Below are 25,645 nucleotides of genomic sequence, written 5' to 3' on the forward strand. Positions count from 1 at the left end.
TTCTGAACTCCTTGGCAAACGTTTTCTGGAAAAGGAAGGTATTTGGAGAGGCCTTGGTGCTCTCTCTGAGCTTGGTGGTTTCATTACCGAGATCCTGAAACAGGGGAGCAAAAACTTGGAGGGTGGGTTTTTGTCCCCCTCTTTGCCCGAGTTAAAATCTTGTTGAGCCATCTCCGGGCTGCAAGAAAACATCTGCAGAACATCTGCTAGCCTCACCCATCCTCCTCCGCTTACCCTGCCTAGGTGGAGAGGTTTCCAAACCTTAGATTTTTATCTCTGTGTTATCTCAGACCAGCCTGGAAAAATAGCTCTCAAAGATGTTTGCAAGTAATTGAATAGGGCTGGCAGCCTCAGAGCGGTAATTACGAAGGAGAGAAACACTAGATTGCCATTAGAACAGAGGGCCAAGCTTCAGTTTATATTCATTAGACCAGTGTTTCTCAACCTTGGCAACTTGAAGACGTCTGGACTTCAACTCCCAGAATTCCCCAGCCAGCGAATGCTGGCTGGGGAATTCTGGGAGTTGAAGTCCAGACGTCTTCAAGTTGCCAAGGTTGAGAAACACTGCATTAGACGGTGGGGATGTTTGGACAGAGGTCTCTTATCTTGTTGGTCTGCCGGTGGAAGAGTTCTCTCTTGTCCAAAATTTATAGGCCTTTGGGGTAATTTCTGTTCTTCATATCTGCAGGAGGGAGGGAGAAAGGAAGGAAGGAGATGGGAAGAGAAAGGGAGAGAAGGAGGAAGGGAGGAAGGAAAGACATGGGAAGGAAGAGACAAGAAAGAGAAGAGATAGGAAGGAGGGGGAGAAAGGGACGAAGGAATTGGAAGGGAGGGAGGGAGGAGATGGGAAGAGAAAGGGAGGGAGGAAAGACATAGGAAGGAAGGAAGGAAGGAGAGAAGGAGAGAAGGAGAGAAGAAAGGAAAAAGATAGGAAGAAGGAAGGAAGGAGAGAGATGAAAGGAAAGAGAAGGGAAGAAGGAAGAAAGGAAGGAGGGGTGGAAGGGTCGGAATTGGAAGGAAAGGGGGAGGGAGGAGATGGGAAGGGAAAAAGAAGAGAAGAAAGGAAAGAGAAAAGAAGGAAGAGGAAGGAAGGAGATGGCAAGAGAAAGGGAAGGAGGGAGGAAAGACATGGGAAGGAAGAAATTGCAAAGGAAAGAGATAGGAAGAAGAAGGAAGGAAGTAGATTGAAAGAGAAAAGGAGGGAGGGAAAACATGGGAAGAAAGGAGAGAAAGGAAACAGATAGGAAGGAAGGAAGGAAGGAGATGAGAAGAGAAAGGGAGGGAGGGAAGACACGGGAAGAAAGGGGAGAAAGGAAACAGATAGGAAGGAAGAAGGAAGGAAGGAAGGAGATGAGAAGAGAAAAGGAGGGAGGGAAGACATGGGAAGAAAGGAGAGAAAGGAAACAGATAAGAAGGAAGGAGATGAGAAGAGAAAGGGAGGGAGGGAAGACATGGGAAGAAAGGGGAGAAAGGAAACAGATAGGAAGGAAGGAAGGAAGGAAGGAAGGAAGGAAGGAAGGAAGGAAGGAAGGAAGGAAGGAAGGAAGGAGATGGGAAGAGAAAGAGAGGGCGGGAAGACATGGGAAGGAAGGAAGGAAGGAAGGAAGAGGAAAGACGGAGGGAGGAGAGGGAGTACACCGTCCCTCCTCAAAGCCCAAGCGAGCCAAGCCCGAGGTGGCTGGGCGGGTCGTGTGAATGTGCCTAGAATGAATCCTCCGCAGGCTCAGCCACTCGAGCGGAGGTTGGAATCCGCGCCGCGCGAGCAAGGATGGCGCCGCAACTGGCAGCTTGGGGAATCCCGCGCGAGGCGCGGGGGCTCTTTTCGGTTGCTGTCAAGCCCGCCCGCCGACCTGGGTAACAGCGCGGTGGGTCTCATGGGCGACGTGGAAAGAGGCGTCCGGAGAAACCCGGATCCTCTGAATTTGGACGGTGAGACCCGCCGATCCGCTGGAGTGGTTTTGCCCCGCTGGAGTGGTTTTTTTAAAAATTAATCTTTACTAGCTGCTTTGATTTCCAAATCGCAGCTTCCTAACCTGCGGCAGCGAGCTCCTGAGCCAGTGCAGAGTGCCGTCTCTCGAGGGGGATCTCAAAGATGATAGGCTAACACTCTTGGGGCGGTGGGTGGGCTTTCTCTCCCTTGCACGCTTGGCCGATTCCATTTGGGACCCCTGGGGTACTACCCTGCTTCTGACCATGCACAGAGCGCAGCCGGAAATATAAACGTACGTCCGCCTTCTTCACCGTTATTTATTATTTTATTTCTATAATTCTTACGCTGCCCAAGGATATTTCCTTAAGCTGGTTCTTACATCAATAAGGCATAATCAATCAAGCATATTTCGTTATGTAATATCAAGTCAATCAACCAATTAGGATTACCTGTCCTCACATCAATCAAACTCATTTGATTGTTTGTTTGTTGGCTTCCTTGTTTGATTGATTGATTATGTGCTCTCAAATCAATCAAACCATTTGATTGAGGCTTTGGGCGCTATGAAATCAGTCCTACGGGTTTGATTGATAGCAATAGCAATAGCAATAGCAGTTAGACTTATATACCGCTTCATAGGGCTTTCAGCCCTTTCTAAGCCGTTTACAGAGTCAGCATATCGCCCCCACAATCTGGGTCCTCATTTCACCCACCTCGGAAGGATGGAAGGCTGAGTCAACCTTGAGCCAGTGAGATTTGAACCGCCGAATTGCAGGTAACAGTCAGCTGAAGTGGCCTGCAGTACTGCACCCTAACCACTGCGCCATCTCGGCTCATGGATGGGTGCCATTTTGTTTTTGGGGGTTTTAAAAATCAAAACTGTCAAGAAACAATCCTTCAAATAGCAATAGCAATAGCAGTTAGACTTATATACCGCTTCATAGGGCTTTCAGCCCTCTCTAAGCGGTTTACAGAGTCAGCATATTGCCCCCAACAACAATCCGGGTCCTCATTTCACCCACCTCGGAAGGATGGAAGGCTGAGTCAACCCTGAGCCGGTGAGATTTGAACTGCAGAACTGCAGAACTGCAGTCAGCTGAAGTGGCCTGCAGTACTGCACTCTAACCACTGCGCCACCTCGGCTCCTACACACTATCCAATCGAAATCCTTTGATTGTTCGTGGGCTATCGAATCAACCACTTTGATTGATTATGAATGTGAGACCAAGCCATTTGGGTTGCTTGATTGATTGGCTGCCGTCAAATCAAATAATTTTGGTCGATGATACGCTGCCAAGGACCGACTCTTAGTTGTGGTTGTTTTTAATGCAACTTTTTAATTAGTTTATCTAAGTATAAAATACGAAGAAAAAACAACATGAAAAAGTAAGAAGAGAGGAAGGAAAAAAGTGGGGATGTAACATAAAAAGAAAAGAAAAAGGCACCAACTTCCAACTCTCTTTGGCCCAGTTGTAACGACATCACAACCGCAACTTTTTGCTTTGACACGATAGTCTACACAAGCCATTTTTATAACATAGCATTGGCATCCTTCAGTCTCCAAAGACGATGGTGTTGTGCTCTGAGAAGAGGTCAAAGCTGGAGTGTCCTCTCCAGAGCACGAGGCCTGGGAAGATTAGTATGGAGGACAGATTGTTACCCAAGCAGCAGATCCCTCCTCTCCACATCGCTGAAATAGTCCAATGGAACGGCAGAGCCGATACGATGGGTTCCCGGCTGCATCGCAGGAGTCACCACAACATGGTTGTACATAGTCACGAACTGCTTCCGGGACTCCGGCTCCAGATTTTGCCTGTAGGTTGACTCTGGAAGCCTTTTCCAGGAGTGGATGCAGCCACAAGGCAGTGGAGGTTTATATTCAGAGTTTCCCTTCTCCTAGAAGATGGTTCTGCTGCTGGATCTGCCGTTGGGGCGTAGAGCCCTCTTCCGCCTTCTAAACCCGTTGAGCGTCTTCTCCCGTAACCCTGGGAAGGGGCCCTTATGAGGTGCTCCCAGCCGGGCCAGCTGGACCAAGGTTTTTTAAGGAGGTGTTACTCCTCCATCACTCACCCTTTGTCCTGGCTTGTGACAGGCAGAGCCTGGCTTCCCACACATTGGGCCCAGGATGGCGGGTTTTACTATAATAAAATAATAGAATAACAGAGTTGGAAGGGACCTTGAAGGCCTTCTAGTCCAACCCCCTGCCTAGGCAGAAACATTACACCACTTCAGACAAATGGTTCTCCAACATCTTCTTAAAAACTTCCAGTGTTGGAGCATTCACAACTTCTGGAGGCAAGGAGTTCCACTGATTAATTGTTCTAACTGTCAGGAAATTTCTCCTTAGTTCTAAGTTGTTTCTCTCCGTGATGAGTTTCCACCCATTGCTTCTTGTCCTGCCCTCAGGTGCCTTGGAGAAGAGCTTGACTCCCTCTTCTTTGTGGCAACCCCTGAGATAATGGAAGACAGCTACCATGCCTCCCCTAGTCCTTCTTTTCATTAAACTAGACATCCCCAGTTCCTGCAACCGTTCTTCCTATGTTTTAGCCTTTAGTCCCCCTAATCATCTGCCGGCCAATGCCGACTGGCGACTACCCGGAGGAGAGCCTTCTCTGTGGCTGCTCCGACCCTCTGGAACGAGCTCCCCGTGGAGATTCGAACCCTCACCACCCTCCAGGCCTTCCACAAAGCCCTTAAAACCTGGCTATTCCGACAGGCCTGGGGCTAAAGAGCTTTTGCCCCCCCCCTCGAATGGTATGGTTGTTGTATGCTTTTTAAATTGTGTATTGTTTTGTTCGTCTTTTTTATTCTTTATTTGTACCCCTTCCCTTGACTTGGATTGTGAGCCACCCTGAGTCCCCTTCAGGGAAAAGGGCAGCATATAAATGAAATAAATTCAAATTCAATTCATCTTTGTTGATTAGGGGACATATCCCTATCCAGTGTATGAAAACAGAATCAAAGTTTCATTTATTTATTTATTTTCTCATTGCAAACGCAAAATCTGGAAGCAACTTCGAACTAGAGACAAAACTAAATAGAATCTCTGATTGGGATAAAAGAAGCATTTGAACTATCTCAGCTTCTCCCGGCTGTGGGGAATAATAAGGCTCAACCCTTGTGACGGAATGGGGCCGACTGGCCATGAGACAGCTCACTGTGGGACAATTAAACAATTCCTCTTCATTATTTAAAATAATTTAAAAGCTGTTTTGGTTTTTATCATTCGCGTTGGCATCCTTCCTTTGGCATCCTTTCTTCCATGATTCCGTCCCACCGTTTCTTCAATATTAATGCGACTTGTCCTGCGAGTTGGCCGTAGGGAAAGGGACCGTGGGAAGTTGGTGGATAAATCCTTTCCAGGGTCTTCCACTATTCTGACCAAGGTTTCCCAAGAGCCTGAAGCAAACTCCTTGTCCCAACAAAAAACCCTTTTGTTAATTTGCTGTGAATTCTGCTCATTCACATCTAGCAAAGTCTTTCAAGGGAGGATTTACAGTCACATACCTTATCTAGCTTGGAGAGCTGCCAGGCCGATATCTGCAGAACTTGGCCAGGAGTCTCGGAGAGTCAGGAACCAATTAAGCAAACTGATTGTCTCCTGCAAACTCCACTCCCCTTTTGCTCCTCTTTTATTCCCTCTGGGAGGGGCCATTCACCATCCACCTGTGGCCTTACTCCCAAGTCAACTCCTGTTCCTTAGCTGTTCCCTTCGTCGGGTGACTCTGTGCATGCACACACTGGGAACAGGCTCCAGCTGTTCTTCTGCCTCACTGATGTCTGACTCTGAAGGCAGCTGATAACTGGCTTACAGCTCTGGCCCCCTCTCTGCCTCCGACACAGAGCCCTCATCAGAGCCTTCCCCAGGCTCCAGGACTGGCCCATCTTCCTCCCCAACCTCCCCACTGTCCAAATCTGCTGCCACCTCCACTGGTGGGCCACAACATCCGCCAGTGCCCCCCCTCCCACACTGTAACTGAGACAACAATGCTGCTGTCATCCAGATCTTATACCTCTGTGATCACCCTCTGAAAATACTTACAAGGTTGAGTGCGGTTCTATATTTAAAAATGAACTGGCGTGCACGAGAAGTCACGGCTGACAAAGGCAGGAAACTCAACGGCACTAAACCAGATTTGAGGAGGGAAAATTTCAATCAGGGTGTTTGAGTGGGGGGGAACGGAAATCAAGTTGCTGGGTTTAAAGCATGTCGCACAAACGTAACCACGGCTAAGGCTGTGTTAGCCCTATCATGTGAACTCGGCTGGTTGTGGCTTTTCCCATGGAACAGGATGAAGCAACGCTTGGCACAGGGCAGAAACTTTGCAAGCCTGCGAGAAATTTGCAGGCAGGAAGTGAATAATTTATTTGAGACCGGAAAAGACACGAAGAGCCGGTTTGGTGTCTGCGCTTCAGGGCCCCCTGGGGGCTAGAAACTAGGAGACTAGGAGCTCTAGTCTTGCCTGAGATACAAAGGCAGCTGGGGGAACCTCGGGCCAGTCACTTTCTCCCAGCCCTAGGAAGCAGGCAATGGCATCTGAGTTCTTGCCAAGAAAATTGCAGGCATGTGTCTTCAGGAGAGAGGCTCAAAAGCAGAAAAAGGAGAAGAAAACATGCTTGTTGCATTAGCAACAATAAGACTAAAATGACATTTATGTCAAAAAAATTTGGTTTTTTCTTTTTTCTTTAATAGTAACAGTTCCAGAGCTAATCCTGGGCAGGAAATTCTGCCTCATTGCTGAAAGAGGCCAAACATATTTTTTATGTTCCAGGCGGAATGGAATTTCTTTCAAACCGGCTCGGTTCAAAGCAAGCATTTCTCATTCCCTTAGTTTGGTTGAATCCCCAGCAAAAATATTTTTGCTGGGGATTTTGCCAGAAAATTATAGGAAAGAATATGTATATCTGATTATCCGTGTAATAACAGCAGCTAGGATTGTATTTGCACAAGGCTGGAAAAGTGAGGAGATTCCTACGGTTGAGAAGGTGATCAGGAAAATATTAGAAAGGTGCAGAAATGAATAGGTTAACACATGCAATTAAAGAGAAGGAACAAACTAAATATTATATCATATGGGAACTATTCTACCGATGGTTAGAGAACAAAGGTGAATGTTAGAAATGAAAGTAGATTAGCGAAATATAGAAAATATATAGAATTGAATAAATTAAGAAGAGGATTGTCATGGGAAGGGACATGATGGCTTAGTGGCTAAGATGCTGAGCTTGTCAATCAGAAAGGTTGGCAGTTCGGTGGTTCGAATCCCTGGTTCCATATAACGGAGTGAGCTCCTGTTATTTGCCCCAGCTTTGCCAACTTAGCAGTTGAAAAGCATGTTAAAAAATGCAAGTAGAAAAATAGGAACCACCTTTGGTGGGAAGGGAACAGCGTTCCGTGTGCCTTCAGCATTGAGTCATGCCGGCCACATGACCATGGAGACGTCTTCGGGCAGCGCTGGCTCTTGGGCTTTGGAACGGAAATGAGCACCGCCCCCTAGAGTTGGGAACGACTGGCACAGATGTGCGAGGGGAACCTTCAGCGTTACCTATTAAGTCATGAGTAGATAAATAATGAATATGGTTGTAAATGCTAATTGTTATTGCACAAGATATTTGTGCCCAGATGACATGCTGTTTAATGCAAGATGGATTGTTTGAATATTTTTTTTAAAAGTGTGGTTGAATCTCAGCTAAGGCTGCAACTGCAGTGGTCTTTTTTTAAAAAAATAATTTTATTTAACAGTCTTTGACTGTTTATTTTCTTTGACTTCTCCTTAGTCCAGCCTCTGTGTGACTTTTTCATCGGCTGGACTTTGAACAAGGTGGAAAGCTCGGCACGAGCGCTCTAACCTAACCCTCCGAGTGGGCATGTCCTAATTGTTCAAAGCAAAACAATGGGGATGGTGCTCATTGCTTTATGCTTATTTGATTTTTTTCTTCCTTTCAGGGAACTTTGAGGAAAGCTATAGCCTGTGTGAATGGATCCTCATCATCCTAATGTATATTTTTGTCATTTTAACTTTCCCCCTAACCATCTGGGGGTGCATAGAGGTATGTGAGAGATCATTGGAATCCTTCTATTTCCCATTTATTTCCTTCTATCCTTTCTTCTCATGTCTTTCCTCTCTCTGTCCTTCCATCCCTTTCTCTTTCCACCTCCTTCCTTCTCTCCTTCCTTCCCACCTCTTTCCTTTCTTTCCTCCCTTCCTCCCTCTCTCCTCCCCTCCCCCTCTCTTTCCTTCCTTATCTCTCTCCTTCCTTCCATCTCCCTTCCTTCTTCTCATCTCTTTTGTTATCTCCTTCCTTCCCATCTTTTTCCATTCCTTCCTTCCTCCCTCTCCCCTCCCCACCTTTCTCTTCCCATCTTCCTTCCTTCTTTCCTTCCTCCCTCCTTCCCTCCCTTTATCTTCCCATCTCCTTCCTTCCTTATCTCTCCCCTTCCTTCCATCTCCCTTCCTTCCTTCCTCCCACCTCCTTCCTTCTCTCCTTCCTTCCCATCTTTTTCCTTTTATTCTTTCCTTCCTCCCTCTCTCCTCCCCACCTTTTTCTTCCCAACTCATTCTTCCTTATCTCTCCCTCCCTCCCTCCTTCCCTCCTTTCCCATCTCCTCCCTTCCTTCATTTCTTATCTCTCTCCTTCCTTCCATCTCCCTTCCCCCTTTCTTCTTCCCATCTCCTTCCTTCCTTATCTCTCCCTCCCTCCCTCCCTCCCTCCCTCCCTCCATGAAACTTATTCTGCCATACCACGCAGAGCAGATTGCATTGAATATTATACAAGCAGCACTAATAGGGCCAGAAAAGTGAAGGTACCAAGAGGGGGTTAAGTTGTGCCTATCTTCCCATTGCAGGTTGTGATGCAATACCAACGCGTGGTCATTTTTAGGCTGGGCCATATTCGAAAAGGGGGGTCAAAAGGTCCTGGTAAGTTATGTATGCCCCCACCCCCAAAAGAGTCCTTTTGATCTGTGATTGTTTGGAAGGAATGTGTTGGATAGCTAACCACAGGACTTCCTAGGTTTCAATGCAAACAGGATGACCAAGAAAGTGGAGTGAAAATACCCAGTTCTTTTATTGAGATGTGGGTGTTTGTTTTGGATGGATGGATGGGTGGGTGGATGGAGAAACTGATGAATGACAGGGATGGATGGGTGGGTGGAGAAATTGATGGATTAATGAATGAGAGGGATGGATGGAGAAATTGGTGGATGAATAAATGAGAGAGAGAGATAGATGGATGGATGGATGGATGGATGGATGGATGGATGGATGGAGAAACTGATGAATGACAGGGATGGATGGGTGGCTGGAGAAATTGATGGATTAATGAATGAGAAGGATGGGTGGATAGCAATAGCAGTTAGACTTATATACCGCTTCATAGGGCTTTCAGCCCTCTCTAAGCGGTTTACAGAGTCAGCATATCGCCCCCAACAACAATCCGGGTCCTCATTTTACCCACCTCGGAAGGATGGAAGGCTGAGTCAACCCTGAGCTGGTGAGATTTGAACAGCCGAACTGCAGAACTGCAGTCAGCTGAAGTAGCCTGCAGTGTTGCATTTAACCACTGCGCCACCTTGGCTCTCTCAATGGATGGATGGATGGATGGATGGATGGACAGGTAGATGGATGGATGGAGAAATTGGTGGATGAATAAATGAAGAGATGGATGGATGAGAAATTGATGGATTAATGAATGAGAGGGATGGAGAAATTGGTGATAGATGGATGGATGGACGGACGGATGGGGGTGGGTGGATGGATGGATGAATGAATGAATGAATAAAGAGAGAGATGGATGGACAAATGGATAGATGGACAGGTGGGTGGATGGATGGACAGATGGGTGGACGGATGGAGAAATTGGTGGATGAATGAATGAGAGGGATAGATGGATGGATGGATTTCTCTTGAGAATGAAGATGTTTCACTTCTCATCCAAGAAGCTTCATCAGTTCTGACAAGATGTTGATGGAGAGAGATGGTGAGAAAGTGCAAACGACCACATGACTGCAAAGAAATATAATCCTTCCACCCCACCTCCATGCAATATCCAGACTTGCTCTTCAAACTTCTCACTGTCTAAGGAGCCTAATATATATATTTTCCCCACAGGAGTCTATTTTGTTTTACCTCGCCTAGATCACGCGGTCACAGTGGATATGCGAACGATATCGTTTGATATAGCGCCGCAAGAGGTAAGTACTCTAGGGGGGGGTGTCCTTGACTTACGACCACAATTGAAACCAGAATTTCCATTACTAAGTGAGACACCTGTTAACCAACCATTTTATCGCCTGTCTTGTCACAGTTGTTAAGTCAATCACTGCAGCGGTTAAGTTAGCAACACGGTCGTTAAGCGAGCTGTCCGTCCCTGTGGACTTTGCTCGTCAGCTGGTCACAAAAGGGGATCACATGACCCCGGGACCCTACAACCGTCATAAGTCGAACCAATTGCCAAGCACCTGAATTTTGAGCATGTGGCTCTGGGGACAGTGCAACAGTCATTAAGTGTGAAAAATGGTCATAAGCCACTTTTTTTGGTGCCGTTGTAACTTTGGTGACGAAATGAACAGTCGTAAGTCGAGAACACCACCTTCTTCCCAAGCAAATCTATCTATTTTATTTTGTTGAATGACACCAAAGTTTGTTGTGGCCCAAAGAGGAGCTGGCAGCAGATTCGGACAATGAGGAGGTTGGGGAGGAACATGGGCCAGTCTTCTTCTTCTTCCTTCTATCTTCTTCTTCCTCCCATCTTCTCATTATTGTGTCTGTCTTCTCGTTATTACTTCTGTCTTCTTCTTCCTTCTATCTTCTTCTTCCTTCTATCTTCTCGTTATTGCATCTGTGTTCTCATTATTACTTCTGTCATCTTCTTCCTTCTATCTTCTTCTTCCTCCCATCTTCTTATTATTGCGTCTTTCTTCTCATTATTACTTCTGTCTTCTTCCTTCAATCTTCTTTCTCCTCCCATTTTCTCATTATTGCGCCTGTCTTCTCATTATTACTTCTGTCTTCTTCTTCCTTCTATCTTCTTCTTCCTCCCATTTTCTCATTATTGTGTCTGTCTTATTATTACTTCTGTCATCTTCTTCCTTCTATCTTCTCCTTCCTTCCATCTTCTCATTAGTGTGTCTTTCTTCTCATTATTACTTCTGTCTTCTTCCTTCTACTTCCTCCTCCCATTTTCTCATTATTGCATCTGTCTTCTCATTATTACTTCTGTCTTCTTCTTCCTTCTATCTTCTTCTTCCTTCCATCTTCTCATTATTGCATCTGTCTTCTCATTATTCTGTCTTCTTATTGCGTCTGTCTTCTTCTTATTCCTTCTTGCTGTGGCCTGCCAGCGGCCAGCAGAGCTGGCCATAGAATCGGACAGTGAGGAGGTTGGAGAGGAACATGGGCCAGTCCTGGAGTCTGGGGAAGGCTTGGACGAGGGCTCTGCTTCGGAGGCAGAGAGGGGGCTAGAGCCATATGCCCGTTATCAGCAGTTATCAGTCATAAAAAGTCATAAAATGGGGCCAAAACTCACTTAACTAATTTCTCACTTGGCAACATAAATTTTGGACTCCATGGTAGTCTATAAATTGAAGACTATCTGCAAATGCTTTTCGCTTTTTTCTCCCATCGCTGCTGTCCTCTTCTAGATTCTTACCAAAGATTCAGTGACGATCATGGTGGATGGCGTCGTTTATTACCGGGTTTGGGACGCGATCCTTTCCGTCGCAAACATCCTCAACGTGGACACAGCCACTCGGCTCCTGGCTCAAACCACCTTGAGAAATGCCTTGGGAACCAAGGACCTGGCTCAGATTCTCTCCGACCGAGAGGAGATAGCCCAAAATATGCAGGTTCGGGAAAGTGACAGCCGCAGTGGCTTCTTTGGCAGGGATTCGGAGCTTCCTTCCTTCCTTCCTTCCTTCCTTCCTTCCTTCCTTCCTTCCTTCCTATTCTTTCCTTCCTGCCTTTTTCTTTCTTTCTCTTTCTCTTTCTCTCCCTTTCCTTTCTTTCTTTCCTTCCTTTCTTTTTCTTTTTAAAGGTCAGCCTGGACAAGGCCACGGATAACTGGGGCATCAAGGTGGAGCTTGTGGAGATCAAGGATGTGAAGTTACCTTTCCAGCTTCATAGAGCCATGGCAACAGAAGCCGAAGCCACTCGAGAAGCAAGGGCTAAGGTGGGAAATGATGCTTATTTGGGCTTTTTTGGGGGGGGTTAGGAAAAGGCATGGAGCCCATTTCCCAGTTGGGTACACCTTCCCCCCCTCTCTGGTTATGGGAGAACAGAAGAGAGAGAAGATATTCATTCAGATTTACAAATTTGTACCTAATAAGCTGAGGGGTTTCAGCTCAACCAGCCATGGGGGCTCGCCCACACCATGCTGGTTGTCGAACCTAAGCCGATCGTGGCTGGTTCAACATAGCAGTTATAGCGAAATCGGTGCTGCCAATTAAACAAACCTGCCTTCCAGGTGATCGCAGCAGAGGGCGAAGTGAACGCCTCACGGGCTCTGCAAAAGGCCGCCGCGATCATCTGCGAGAACCCCGCCGCCCTCCAGCTCCGCTACCTGCAAACGCTGACCACCATCGCCGCCGAGAAGAATTCCACCATCATCTTCCCTCTCCCTCTGGAGATCTTGCATGGTTTTGCCTCCCCCAAGTAGGAGCCGCAATGAGGGGGTGGGGAACAGAGGACAACCAGCTGCTGTCTTTCCTCCAAGCCCTTCGAATAAAAACGCATGAGCATGTTACACAGAGGTGGTGTTCTGACCCAACCTTAGCAGAAACAAGAAACAGACTTCTTTGGCAAGCAAGAGACTCCTGCAAGGAGCTAACTGCAGTACAGACCTTATCAATTCAGTAGGATAATTGCAGGGCCATGAGCTCCCAGACGAAAGGCTGCAAATTAAGTTCTGGCAAGCAGTCTTTGATGCATGAAACACAATGAGCAAAACCTTCAGAAATACGAACTGTTGTCTCCTACGGCCACCAACTCCCCTTTCCTTCTATTTATTCCCCAGCCAGGGAGGGGCCATTCAGTGTCCACGTGTGCTTTGCTTCCTGAGTCGACTCCTTGTCCTCCATTGTTCACCTCTCCTAACTGCTCTGTGCATACCTTCACTGGAACAGGACCCAGCTGCTCTTCCCTCTCACTCATATCAGCCTCCAAAGGCAGCTGCCTCTCCGACAGCTGGGAAATGTTGGATGGCTCTATCTCTGCGTCCGACGCAGAGCATCTATCAGACCTTCCCCAGACTCCAGCACCAGCCCACGTTCCTCCCCAACCTCCTCATCATTCGAGTCTGCCACCAGCTCCAGCACTTGACTCAGCAAAAGGAACATGACAATTTTCGACACTTGGCTCTTTCCTTCCTTCCCTCCAATTCAGTGGGTGTTTTGCATCAAAGCCTGAAATGGTAGAGGGCTGTGATGGTGAACCCCTCTGTGGGCACATGCGCCATTGTCAGCTCTTCTTCTGGTTTCCGGCATGCCAGAAACGCCCTGAAAAATGGCCCCCAAAACAGGCCATTTTTCAGGCTGTTTTCAGGCCATTTTTCGCGCCGTTTTTCAGACTGGTTTTTGGGTTGTTTTCAGGCCCAAAAGTGGCCTGAAAAATCGCCAAAAGCGGCCAATAAACCCAGGCATGTGCACACCGGCCACTGGTCTTTGGGTTTTCGGTACTGCAGCACATGAGCATGCCCGTGCATTCCGGTTTGGGGACTCAGTGCTGAAAAGGTTTGCCAACACTGATATAGGGTTTCCTGCCTGAGCAGGGGGCTGGACTAGAAGACCTCCAAGGTCCCTTCCAGCTCTGTTATCGTTCTGTTAAAAAGTGGTCCTTCCCATCAGCTCAACCTCTGGTTCACCATAAAAGTCCCAATCGGCATTGTTGATGCCCGCACAACTTCAGTGATGGGAAGCCACCATCGTTGGATTCTCATGCTAAGCCTAAACAATGAACCCGGAGACTGGCTTAGTGCCAGGGGTAAAAGCAAACACCCCACCCTGTCCTTAATCCCGGTCTGTGCCACTCTTCCACAAGAACACGTACTGGTTTTTCCAGAATGGCACCCTTGGTGTGCGATTTACTAGAGGCTCGCCCGTGCCAGGGCACCATTGGGGGTCTCCTGAGCCTGCTGCGGTTGAGCTTGGTTTTCCCTGAGCTGGGTTGTTTTTTCACAGACGTTTCACTACCCAGCTAGGTAACGTCATCAGTGCTCAAAGGGAAGGAGGGTTGCTTCCAGCACTGATGATGTGACCTAGTTGGGGAGTGAAATAGCTGCAAGAAAACCATCAAGCTCAGAGAGCATCAAGGACCCCACAGTCCTCCTCTCCACAAATCCCATTCCCTTCTAACACTGATGATGTGACCTAGTTGGGTAGTGAAATATCTGCAACAATAGCAATAGCAATAGCAGTTAGACTTATATACCGCTTCATAGGGCTTTCAGCCCTCTCTAAGCGGTTTACAGAGTCAGCATATTGCCCCCAACAACAATCCGGGTCCTCATTTTACCCACCTTGGAAGGATGGAAGGCTGAGTCAACCCTGAGCCAGTGAGATTTGAACAGCTGCACTGCCGAACTAGCAGTCAGCTGAAGTAGCCTGCAGTGCTGCATTTAACCACTGTGCCATCTCGGCTCAAAACAATCCATCTCAAGAGAGCACCAAGGATCCCACACTTCTCTTCTCCACAGAACCCATTCCCTTCTAACACTGATGATGTTGCCTAGTTGGGTGATGAAACGGCTGCAAGGAAACAGCTCATCAAGGGCCAGGAACCCCACAGTTCAACCCGGAGCTACAAGCATTCTCTCCGCTGTGGGGTTTTTTCACCACATCTCGACACACTTGGAATACGGCATCCAGTTTTGGTCGCCACAATGTAAAAAGGATGTGGAGACTCTAGAAAGAGTGCAGAGAAGAGCAACAAAGAGGATTAGGGGACTGGAGGCTAAAACATACGAAGAAAGGTTGCAGGAACTGGGGATGTCTAGTTTAATGAAAAGTGGAACAACTTGCCTCCAGAAGCTGCGAACGCTCCAACACTGGACGTTTTTAAGAAGCTGTTGGATAACCATTTGTCTGAAGTGGTGTAGGGTTTCCTTGGCTAAGCAGGGGGTTGGACTAGAAGACCTTCAAGGTCCCTTCCAACTGTTATTCTAAATTCTACGGCCGGTCGCGAAAGCGGGGGACGGAGTGGCTCGGGTGCGCTCGGACAGCTCTCCGCGCGTAAAAGCGAAGGCTTGAAGCCGGCTGGGGGGGGGGGGAAGAGGCGAGGAACGGCAGAGTCGAGCGTTAGCAGCCCAGCAACCGCCGTCCACTGCCGGGAGGGGGGCTGGGGGCTGGCTGCCGGAGACGGCCGGGGGAGGGGGATTCCTTGAGCGCCTCCGGAGCGAGAGAGCGAGGCGAAAGCATGTCGGTGCCTCTGAAGAAGCCGGAGGAACCGGCGGACTCCGACAAATTTCCAGGCAAGGGCCAAGGAGAACGGCGGGGCAGAGACTCATTCCATGGGGAGGGGATGAGGGGCTGGGGGAATCGCTTGCTTTTTCACAGAGGGATCTTGTGGGGGGCAGCAACCAAGCTTAGAGAGCACCAGGGACTCCGCTTTCTCTCTCCCTCTCCTCCACAAACCCCAGTCCCTTGCAGAACTGATCACATCTAGTTGGGTCGTGAATCGTCTTGCAAGAAAGCCACCAGATTTAGAGAGCACCAGTTCTCCTCCTCTTCTTCCTCCCTACAAACCCACACTCCCACTCTATTATTTTTTCCTCCACCACCACTTGTTCTTCTTCTCCTCTTCTCCCTTTTTCCTTCTTCCTTCATCCTCTTCCTCTTTTTCTCCTCCTCCTCCTTTCTCCACTTTTTCCTCTTCCTTCTCCCTCCCTCCTCCTTCTCCTTCCTCTCCTTCCTCCTCCTCCTCCTCTTCCTTTCCTTCTTCCTCTCTTCCTCTCCTTCTCTTCTCCCTTTTTCCTTCTTCCTTCTCCTATTTCTCCTCCTCTCCACAAACTCCCCTGCTTCTAGCACTGATGATGTTACCTAGTTTGGCTAACGAAACGTCCCCAAGGAAACTACCCAGCTCAGAGAGCACCAAGCACCCCTCATATTTTTGGTGAAGACGACTGTTGCATCCAACTTCCCAAAACACAACTTTTTTTTTTGTTTCTCTTCTTCCTTTCTCTTGCCCCAAAAGATCCAGAAGATAATTTGGCTCGGGGAGAATTGTTCCTGCTGGTCTTGTCAGTTCTATGCCTCCTCGTGACTTTTCCAGTTTCTTTCTGCCTCTGCTTACAGGTAAAACAAAACTAATAATACTTGGGTGCCATTGGCATTGATAAACTTCCGCCATCAGTCAATTGCAAAAAGCTGTTTTGCTTGGGAGAACCGACATCCTGTGACAATCTCCATATCACCCTCAAACATCCTCAAATGGACAACCATTTAAATATTAGCCAGTTCTGTGCAGCAGCTGCTAAGAAAGCCAACACAGTTCTAGGCTACATCAACAGAGGGATAGAATCAAGATCACGTGAAGGATTAATACCACTTTATAAGGCCTTGGTAAGGCCACACTTGGAATCCCGCATCCAGTTTTGGTCACCACGATGTAAAACAGATGTGGAGACTCTAGAAAGAGTGCAGAGAAGAGCAGCAAAGATGATTAGGGGACTGGAGGCTAAAACATATGAAGAATCGTTTGCAGAAATTGGGTATGTCTAGTCGGATGAAAAGAAGGACTAGGAGAGACATGATAGCAGTCTTCCAATATCTCAGGGGAGTCAAGCTATTCTCCAAAGCACTTGAGGGTAGGGCAAGAAGCGATGGGTGGAAACTAATCAAGGAGAGAAGCAACCTAGAACTAAGGAGAAATTTCCAGGCATTTAGAACAATTAATCAGTGGAAGAACTTGCCTCCAGAAGTTGTGGCTGATCCAACACTGGAAGTCTTTAAGAAGAGGTTGGATAACCTATTCTTATCTATTCTTCTATTGTTTCTATTCTATTCTTACTCTACTCTACTCTACTCTACTCTACTCTACTCTACTCTATTCTGTGGTCTGTGACTGTAAATCCTCCCTTGAAAGATTTTGCTGGATGTGAATGAGAGGAATTCACAGTAACTTAATAAAAAGGGTTTTTTAAGGCTGAATTAGGCTGAAACATGCAACGGAATTCCTTGTTTCAGATTGTTACTGAATATGAAGAGCCGGTCATCATGAGGTTCGGACATTTACGGAAAAATGTCGCAAGAGGAGCAGGTGAGTAATTCATCGGAAGCCATGGGGTGCCCTTGAGCTAAATTCTCACCATGACAAGTGGTCTTCGAGGTTAAGGACCACAACCGAGCTCAGAATTTCTTATTTGTAAGCAAGAAAGTTAGCAAGTGAATTTCGAGCCGGTTTACCACCTTTCTGGTAAGGGTTGTTAAGTGGTTGATTTGTTTTTGTCAGGTTGAAGTGGAGGCTTAGATTTTTATGTTGACGGAGATGTCATTTCTTTTCCCAAAGGGGTTTATTTCATTCTGCCCTGCATAGACAGTCTCACCAAAGTCGACATGAGGACAAAAGTGATTGAATTGCCATTCCAGGAAGTGAGTGTTTCCTTTCATTCTTCAGTTGTGAACATCAGATATTATAGTATCTGTCTGTCTGTCACTGTCTGTCTGTTGGTCTGTCTGTCTGTCTGTCTATCTATCTATCTATCTATCTATCTATCTATCTATCTATCTATCTATCATCTATCTCTTCTATCATCTTTGTATCTATCCCTTTTTCTATCATCTACCTACCTAACTACCTACCATCTTCATCTTTATCATTTATTCTATCATCTATCTATCTATCTATCTATCTATCTATCTATCTATCTATCATCTCTTCTATCATCTTTCTGTCTATCCCTTTTTCTATCATCAACCTACGTACCTACCATCTTCATCTCTATCATTTATTCTATCTATCTATCTATCTATCTATCTATCTATCTATCTATCTATCTATCTATCTATCTATCTATCTATCTATCTATCTATCTATCTATCTATCTATCTAATCTATTTTCCCTGCAATATCTCTATTCTTTATTTCCACCCCCCACAAAAAAAGTGTCTCACTTTCCTCATTAGTTCCAAAAATGTGTGGTCTGATTTACATTCATAGGAGAAGGAAAGCTCAAAATCAGAAGTCATCTGGTTGCACTTTTTCCCAATGAACAAGTTTTATAAAGGGTGCCAGTTTTTTAAGGCATGTCTCCTCCTCTCTTCTATTCCTTGCTTTTTGGGGAAAAGTTGCTTAAATTGCCTAAAGGTAAAAATTCCCCTTGCACAAATGTGTTAGTCATTCCGGACTCTAGGGGGCGGTGCTCATCTCCATTTCAGAGCCGAAGAGCCAACGCTGTCCGAAGACATCTCCGTGGTCATGTGGCCGGCATGACTCAACACCGAAGGGGCATGTAACGCTGTTCCCTTCCCACCAAAGGTGGTCCCTATTTTCCTTGCATTTTTTACATGCTTTTGAACTAGGCTGGCAGAAGCTGGGACAAGTCACGGGAGCTCACTCTGTTACTCGGCGCTAGGGATTCAAACCGCCAAACTGCCAAACTTTCTGATCGACAAGCTCAGCGTCTTAGCCACTGAGCCACCACGCCACTGTTTAAATTGCCTACCTAAGATTGAAAACCTAGTACAGCTGTCTAGTCTTTAAGCCGGGGAAATGACTCTCGTACTGCCCATGGAGCCTCAACCTGACCCTCCTTGGGTTTAAAAGTTGCTCAAGATTTGGGGTCTCCCATTGTGTCCTACAATCGGTTTGGTTTGGGACCAAACTTGGCTGTGAATCACTGCGTTATTTTACCGCTTGGTGCAATGAAATAATTTGTGTAAGCACCCAGAGTGGCTGAGAATTGGGTGGCGCCGATATTAATAATAGATTTTCCCCTGTCGGTGAGGATGGAGGTTTTATTATAGGCTCCTGTAGTTCCATTGTGGCAATATAATGAAAACCGAACTACTGTTTTCATTCTTGAGTTTCTTCCAGATTCACTGCTTGTCTCTTCGCATAAGAGACAATAATTGTTCTCTTACAGCTGATTCAAGACTAACTGGCCGGAAATCTAATAATGTTAAATAGATTACGTATGCTGCTCCAGCTGACTCGAATTTAACTGTCTGGAAATCTAATAACCCTTAAGCAGATTATGTTTGCGGCTGTTCAGTTTCTCCAAATAATGTCTCCTTTCCATGATATTTCAGTGATATTTCCATCTCTTTTATAAACGGCAGGCCATCCTTTTGCTAGCCGCGTTTAAGCCTGATCTTTAGATTTTTGGGAGCACGGTTGAAATTTCTTGGAAAGCAAGACAAAGGCGGAATCCGCGCATGTTGTTAAATGCGTCGTGTGGTATCTTTGGTTTGGATTTAGCCCGCTGCATGAAATCGACAGGTGTGATTTCTAAACCAGCGCATACGGCTTAACATGATGTATGATTAGGGGGACGGGAGGCTAAAATATATAGAGATCGATTGCTGGAACTGGATATGTCTAGTTTGATGAAAAGAAGGACTAGGGGGAGACACGATTAGCAGTCTTCCAATATCTCAGGGGTTGCCCCAAAGAAGAGGGAGTCAAGCTGTTCTCCAAAGCACCTGAGGGCAGGGCAAGAAGCAATGGGTGGAAACTAATCAAGGAGAGAAGCAACTTAGAACTAAGGAGGAATTTCCTGAGAGTTAGAACAATTCATCAGGGGAACAAGTTGCCTCCAGAAATCATAGGCACTCCATCACTGAAGGTTTTTAAGAAGAGACTAGAGAGTCACTTACCTGAAATGGTATAGGTTCTCCTGCTTGAGCAGGGGGCTGGACTAGAAGACCTCCAAGGTCCTTTCCAGCTCTGTTGAAGTCTAATTTAGTATAGTCTAATGAAGAGAAAGGCCGGGGGAGACATGATAGCAGTCTTCCAATATCTCAGGGGTTGCCACAAAGAAGAGGGAGTTCTCCAAAGCACCTGAGGGCAGAGCAAGAAGCAATGGGTGGAAACGAATCAAGGAGAGAAGCAACCTAGAACAAATAAAAGCCATCTCTTTGCCCTGTTTTCGTCTCTCCTGCAGATTTTTACAAAAGACCCCCTGATTATTGATGTAGATGGGGTGGTCTATTACCGGGTCAAAGATGCCTTCCTGGCCGTAACCAAGGTCTCCGATGCGGACGCAGCCACCAGCCTTCTAGCGAAAGCCATCATGAAGAATACGCTGGGGGCCCAAACCCTCTCCCACCTCATCTCCGACCGAGAAAAAGTTGCCAGTGAGATCCAGGTACACCTGCCAGAACTAAAGATCCCAGGACAACATGTGGAGTTTCATCGGTGTAGTTTCTTGATTGCTGCTCGCTGACAGACTCTTGCCGGTGGTATAACTATAGACATTTTTTTTTTTTTGCCCTCTTCCTGTCCACCAGACATTTCAGGCTCCTTTTGTCTTTAGTTTGTGGGAAAGAGCCCCTCTTTTCTGTGACTCCAGAGTATGTCCCTGGGTGAGCCATGGTGGCACAGTGGTTAGAGTGCAGTGCTGCAGGCTACTTCTGCGGACCGCCAGCTGCCTGCAGTTTGGCAGTTCGAATCTCACCAGGTTCAAGGTTGACTCAGCCTTCCGTCCTTCCGAGGTGGGTAAAATGAGGACCCAGATTGTTGGGGGCAATAGGCTGACTCTGTATACTGCTTAGAGAGGGCTGTAAAAGCACTGTAAAGCAGTATATAAGTCTAAGGGCTATTGCTATCCTTGTTAACACAAGGCTCAAGTTCAGGAACTTGTCTGGAAGCTAAACGTGATTAAACCTAGTTAATACTTTCAGGGGAGACAATAATTCTAGTATGACACCTAGAGGAATGTGTTGGAAACCAGAATTAGGTAACATCGAACAGCAAATGTAAATGCTTAGCCAAGTGTCGCTAATCATGAAAAGTTAAATGGAGAAATCCAATTGCAATTTACTTCTGTTGTTGTTGTCAAAACAAGAACAGAAACATACGGACACATCCATCAGGAGAAACTGCACTCAATTTGGAAACTTGACTTTATTGGACTAAAAAGAACTAGTAGGCCATCTTGCTGTATGCCTTCCAGAGTTGCTTTTCGTGAGATGGGTGGCTTGATTAATTTGATTAATAAATACACTTGGGACTAAGGAATATTCTTATCTTAGTGATCAGGAACGTGGATAGGGAGGGCTGGAAAGCACAGTGAAGTGGTGTATCAGTCTATGTGCTATTGCTATGTCTATGGAGATTCTTAGGCATCCAGGTCATTGTCCCAAATGGACTTGTTTCTCCTTGAAGACGGCAAGATTCTGTCTGTCTGTCTGTTTCCCTTCCCATCCAAGATGCTTGTTCACTTCTGATAGTTCTCAGCGATAGGCTTAGAGATCATACCAGATCAAATCTTGGTTGAGCATGCTTCAGGTCTAATTTGTGTAGACGGCGTTAAGGCCCAGGCTAAAAAAAAAGAGTAGGACCATTGGGTTTGAAAAAGAAGTCTATAAAAAAAAAAAAAGGATATATATATATATATATATATATATATATATATATATATATATATATATATATATATATATATATATATATATATATATATATATATATATATATATATATATATATATATATATATATATATATATATATATATATATATATATATATATATACTTAAAGTCACAACCCCTGGTATGCCCAAGTATGGGAGGAAGGTCACACTTCCACTCTCTGTCATTAGGCTCGTCACAAGAGACCATACAGACAGAAACCCAATATTTTTTTACTGTTGCCTTTTTTGTTACATTTGTTATATTTATGCTGATAAATAAATAAAGGGAGACTAGCCATACCCAAGTTTGGGAATCGAACCTGTGCTCCATTGCCTCCCAGGCAGGGAGTTAACCATTCGAGCTACAGAGAACGACTCCTTTATCAGCCAGCCAGGGTGGGAGGTATATACTTAAAGTCACAACCCCTGGTATGCCCAAGTATGGGAGGAAGGTCACACTTCCACTCTCTGTCATTAGGCTCGTCACAAGAGACCATACAGGTTCGATTCCCAAACTTGGGTATGGCTAGCTGATGAGAGCTAAATAGCTTGAAATAGATCTATACTAGTCTCCCTTTATTTATTTATCAGCATAAATATAACATATATATAGTGATTGCTAAGAGAATAACAGAGTTGGGAAGGCTACTTGAATTGAATTGAATTTGAATTTGTTTATTTATAGGCCGCCCTTTTCCCTGAGGGGACTCAGGGCGGCTTACAATCACAAAGGGAAAGGAAGTGTGGGACAATAACAAAAAAGAAATGTGCACAAAGTAAAAATTAGATAATAAAACTCAACATTCACTCAGCATTCGGGGGGGGGGCAAAATCAGATTATCCCCAGGCCTGACGGGCTAGCCAGTTCTTGAGGGCTGTGCGGAAGGCCTGGACGGTGGTGAGGGTACGAATCTCCAGAAGACTTGGAGGTCTTCTAGTCTAGGAGACCCTCTCCCATTCCAGACAGGGGGCTGTCCAGTCTTTTCTTAAAAACCTCCCGTGATGGAGAACCCACAACTTCTAAAGGCAAGCCATTCCACTTATTATCATATAATAATAGAGCTGGAAAGGACTTTGAAGGTCTTCTAGTCCAACCCCCTGCTCAGGCAGGAAACCTTATATCATTGCAGACAAATGGCTGTCCAAATTCTTCTTAAAAACTTCCAAGGATGAAGCACCCACATCTTCTGAAGGTAAGCTGTTCCACTGGTCGATTGTCCTCGCTGTTAAGGAAGTCTCTCCTTAGTTCCAGGTTGCTCCTCTCTCCTTGATGAGTTTCTATCTGTTGCTTCTTGTCCTGCCTCCAGATGGTTTGAAGAACAGCTTGACCTCCTCTTCTTTGGGGCCACCCCTTAGATATTGGAAGACCACTATCGCGTCACCCCTGGTCCACATTTCTCTGTACCGTTTTTCACCAGGTCCTGCTGGACAATGTCACAGTTGACTGGGGAGTCACAGTAGAACACGTGGAGATCAAGAATGTGAAGACACGTGTAAATGTAAGAGGGTCAGTGTGCAAATGTTGGATTTACTCTCTACTCTTCACCCATAATTGCCCTTCTATCCTCTGCGCCTATCAACTGTGGGAATTTCCGTCTCAATATGCTGGGCAGATCTAGTCAGTTGTAACTTAGCTAAGTGCAGGGTGTGTCCACCAGTTACTATGGTGATGGAAAAGTCATCTAATCCAACCCCGGTGCCCAAGCAGGAGACACTGCACCATTTCTGACAGAGGGCAGTCCAGTCTCTTCTTGAAAGCCTCCAGTGATGAAGCTCACAACTTCTGAAGGCAACTTCTGTTCCATGGGTTGATTGTTCTAACTGTCAGAAAATTCCTCCTTATTTCCAGGTTGAATCTCCCCTTGAACAGTTTCCATCCATTGTTCCTTGTCTGGCCTTTGGGTGCTTTGGAGAATAGCTTGACCTCCCCTCCTCTCTGTGGCAGCCCCTCAAATATTGGGAGACTGCTATCCTGTCTCGCCTGGTCCTTCTCTTCTCTAGACTAGCCATGCCCAGTTCCTGAAACCGTTCCTTGTATGCTCTAGATTTATGGATTCCATCTCTAAAGAGGCCTTTAGAGCCTGCATAGCAGAGTGTTATATCTTTAGGTGGACCTCTTGTTCACACAATCCATTCCTGGTCCAGCTTCATCCCTTTCCAGATGTTGCTTATCCTAAGACATAAACAAGACCTTTGGGAATCGCAGAAGTGAAGGCCAGGTAAAGCTAGCGCTTCTGAATGTCGCAAGGGTTTTCCAAATGCCTCCTCAAGAACCTGTGGTCCCCTTCCTTCTAGGTTGTCTCCCTAGGGAATGTGACGCCGCAACCGAGGCCGGTGAAAGAACTTTCCATCTTCCTTCAAGACTCTCCTGCCTCCATCCAACTCCGTTGCTTTAAGGCAGACAGCGCCCATCCTAGCCCACACACCTCCACTATCATCTTTGTGTAACTGAGTTCCGCAGACAAGGGTTGAGAAGGAAGCCTCTCAACGTGGGCTGCTTCAGGGAGAAACCGTGATCCTTCAAAACCCAAGGCCACCTTAGAAGATATTGGGGTAGATGTATTTGTTTTGTTTTTAATGTTTGCTGTTGTTTCTATGGTTCTCCCTCCCCCCCTAACCACAATAAAATTTAAAGAAAGAGATCACCTTGGCATCTGGTCCTCTGCGGGTGGAGAGTTCAGAGGTTATGGACCAGGGGTGAAATTCAGTAGGTTCTGACAGGTTCTGGAGAACCGGTAGCAGAAATTTTGAGTAGTTCGGAGAACCAGCAAAGACCACCTCTGGCTGGCCTCGCCCCCATCTATTCTCTGCCTCCCGAGTCCCAGCTGATCTGGAGGGAATGGGGATTTTGCAGTATCCTTATCCTGCCACACCCACCAAGCCATGCCCACAGAACCAATAGCAAACAATTTGAATTTCACCACTGTTCTGCTGAGCTTCCTTCTCTGTCACTTGAACTGAGGAGTTTTGCCAACTCTTTCTCGTGGTGGCTGCTTAGCTCCAGCAATTGCTCCCCATGGGGGCCCTCAGGAGCCCAGACAGGCAGGCGAGGAGTGGTGAGTAGAGGCTAGCGAGGTGCCCCTTGACGTGAGGGACATCAAGTTGGTCACACCCGTCTAGTCACAGGACCACCTAGCCATACCCACCCAGCTGGTCATTAGGCAGATCATATTAGTGGTGCGTGGGGTTTAAAATTATGAATGTAGTGGTCCCTGAGGTCCGAAAGGTTGGTGACCCCTGCCCCATAGTGTTTGTGTGGGATTGTGTCAGTGTGTTGCATGATTCCATCTCTTGTGAGCAAACTACAGTTTATGGCTTTGAGTGATGTGTAGAAGATTTTTAAAAAAGACTTTTTAAAAAAAATCTATTTTGACCAATATCAATGCCTCTTAGCCTGAGATGGGACGGGTGAAGGCCTTTCGGAGGCCCAGTAATTTAGAACATACTTAGAACCCCCAGTACTTAGAACATACTTTCAATCAGAATAGAGTTGGAAGAGACCTTGGAGGTCTTCTAGTCCAACCCCTCGCTCAAGCAGGAGACCCTACACTATTTCAGACAAATGGCTGTCCAGTCTCTTCTTGAAAGCCTCCAGTGATGGAGCACCCACAATTCCTGGAGGCAACTTCTGTTCCATGGGTTGATTGCTCTCACGATTAGGAAATTTCTCCTTAGTTCTAGATTGCTTCTCTCCTTGCTTAGTTTCCATCCGTTGTTTCTCATCTTGCCTTTCGGTGCTCTGGAAAAGAGTTGGACCCACTTATCTTTGTAGGAGCGGCTCATATTGTAACGCTGCTTCTTTTCATTAGACTAGACAATAGCCCCATGATGGTGAATCTATGACACGCTGCTCTCCTGGTTTCCAGTGCTGGTCTTCACAGGTGCCAGAGCACCTGGAAAACCTCCTGAAAACGGCCCGAAAAATGACCTGAAAAATGGCCAAAAACCAGAGTCTGTTTTCAGGCCAAAAATGGCATGAAAAATAACCTGAAAATGGCCTGCAAAATGGCCCGAAAACCAGTCTAAAATGCCCAAAAAATGCCCCCAAAACAGGCATGCACATGCTGGCCAGCTGGTTTTTGAGTTTCCGGCACTCTGGCGCATGCACCGGCACTTTTTCCTTGAAGACGGCAAGATTCACCATCA

General features: G+C 46.3%; 2 protein-coding genes across 3 annotated transcripts; both read left to right on the top strand.

Annotated features, from left to right (window-relative positions):
* Positions 1 to 1,668: 1,668 nt before the first annotated feature.
* On the top strand, positions 1,669 to 12,630 carry LOC106552042 (stomatin-like). Its single transcript, XM_087703659.1, has 7 exons — positions 1,669 to 1,929; positions 7,878 to 7,981; positions 8,778 to 8,850; positions 10,042 to 10,124; positions 11,574 to 11,777; positions 11,966 to 12,100; positions 12,395 to 12,630. Exons 1-7 carry the CDS (start codon positions 1,707 to 1,709, stop codon positions 12,584 to 12,586), a joined length of 1,014 nt encoding a protein of 337 aa, XP_087559785.1. The 5' UTR covers positions 1,669 to 1,706; the 3' UTR covers positions 12,587 to 12,630.
* Positions 12,631 to 15,307: 2,677 nt separating this feature from the next.
* LOC148048590 (stomatin-like) lies at positions 15,308 to 24,113 on the top strand. 2 transcript variants are annotated; one of them, XM_087703660.1, is made up of 7 exons: positions 15,308 to 15,394; positions 16,117 to 16,217; positions 17,109 to 17,181; positions 17,431 to 17,513; positions 20,027 to 20,230; positions 22,918 to 22,998; positions 23,795 to 24,113. In XM_087703660.1, exons 1-7 carry the CDS (start codon positions 15,340 to 15,342, stop codon positions 23,945 to 23,947), a joined length of 750 nt encoding a protein of 249 aa, XP_087559786.1. In that variant the 5' UTR covers positions 15,308 to 15,339; the 3' UTR covers positions 23,948 to 24,113. The 2 variants fall into 2 exon arrangements, with proteins under 2 accessions (XP_087559786.1, XP_087559787.1); XM_087703661.1 differs by having other exon boundaries at positions 22,918 to 23,006; positions 23,795 to 23,951.
* Positions 24,114 to 25,645: the final 1,532 nt, after the last annotated feature.

Source organism: Thamnophis sirtalis, unplaced genomic scaffold, assembly GCF_051295495.1.
Source record: "Thamnophis sirtalis isolate CommonGarterSnake01/CBP01778 unplaced genomic scaffold, rThaSir2_p1.2 scaffold_2, whole genome shotgun sequence".
Lineage (NCBI taxonomy): Eukaryota > Metazoa > Chordata > Lepidosauria > Squamata > Natricidae > Thamnophis > Thamnophis sirtalis.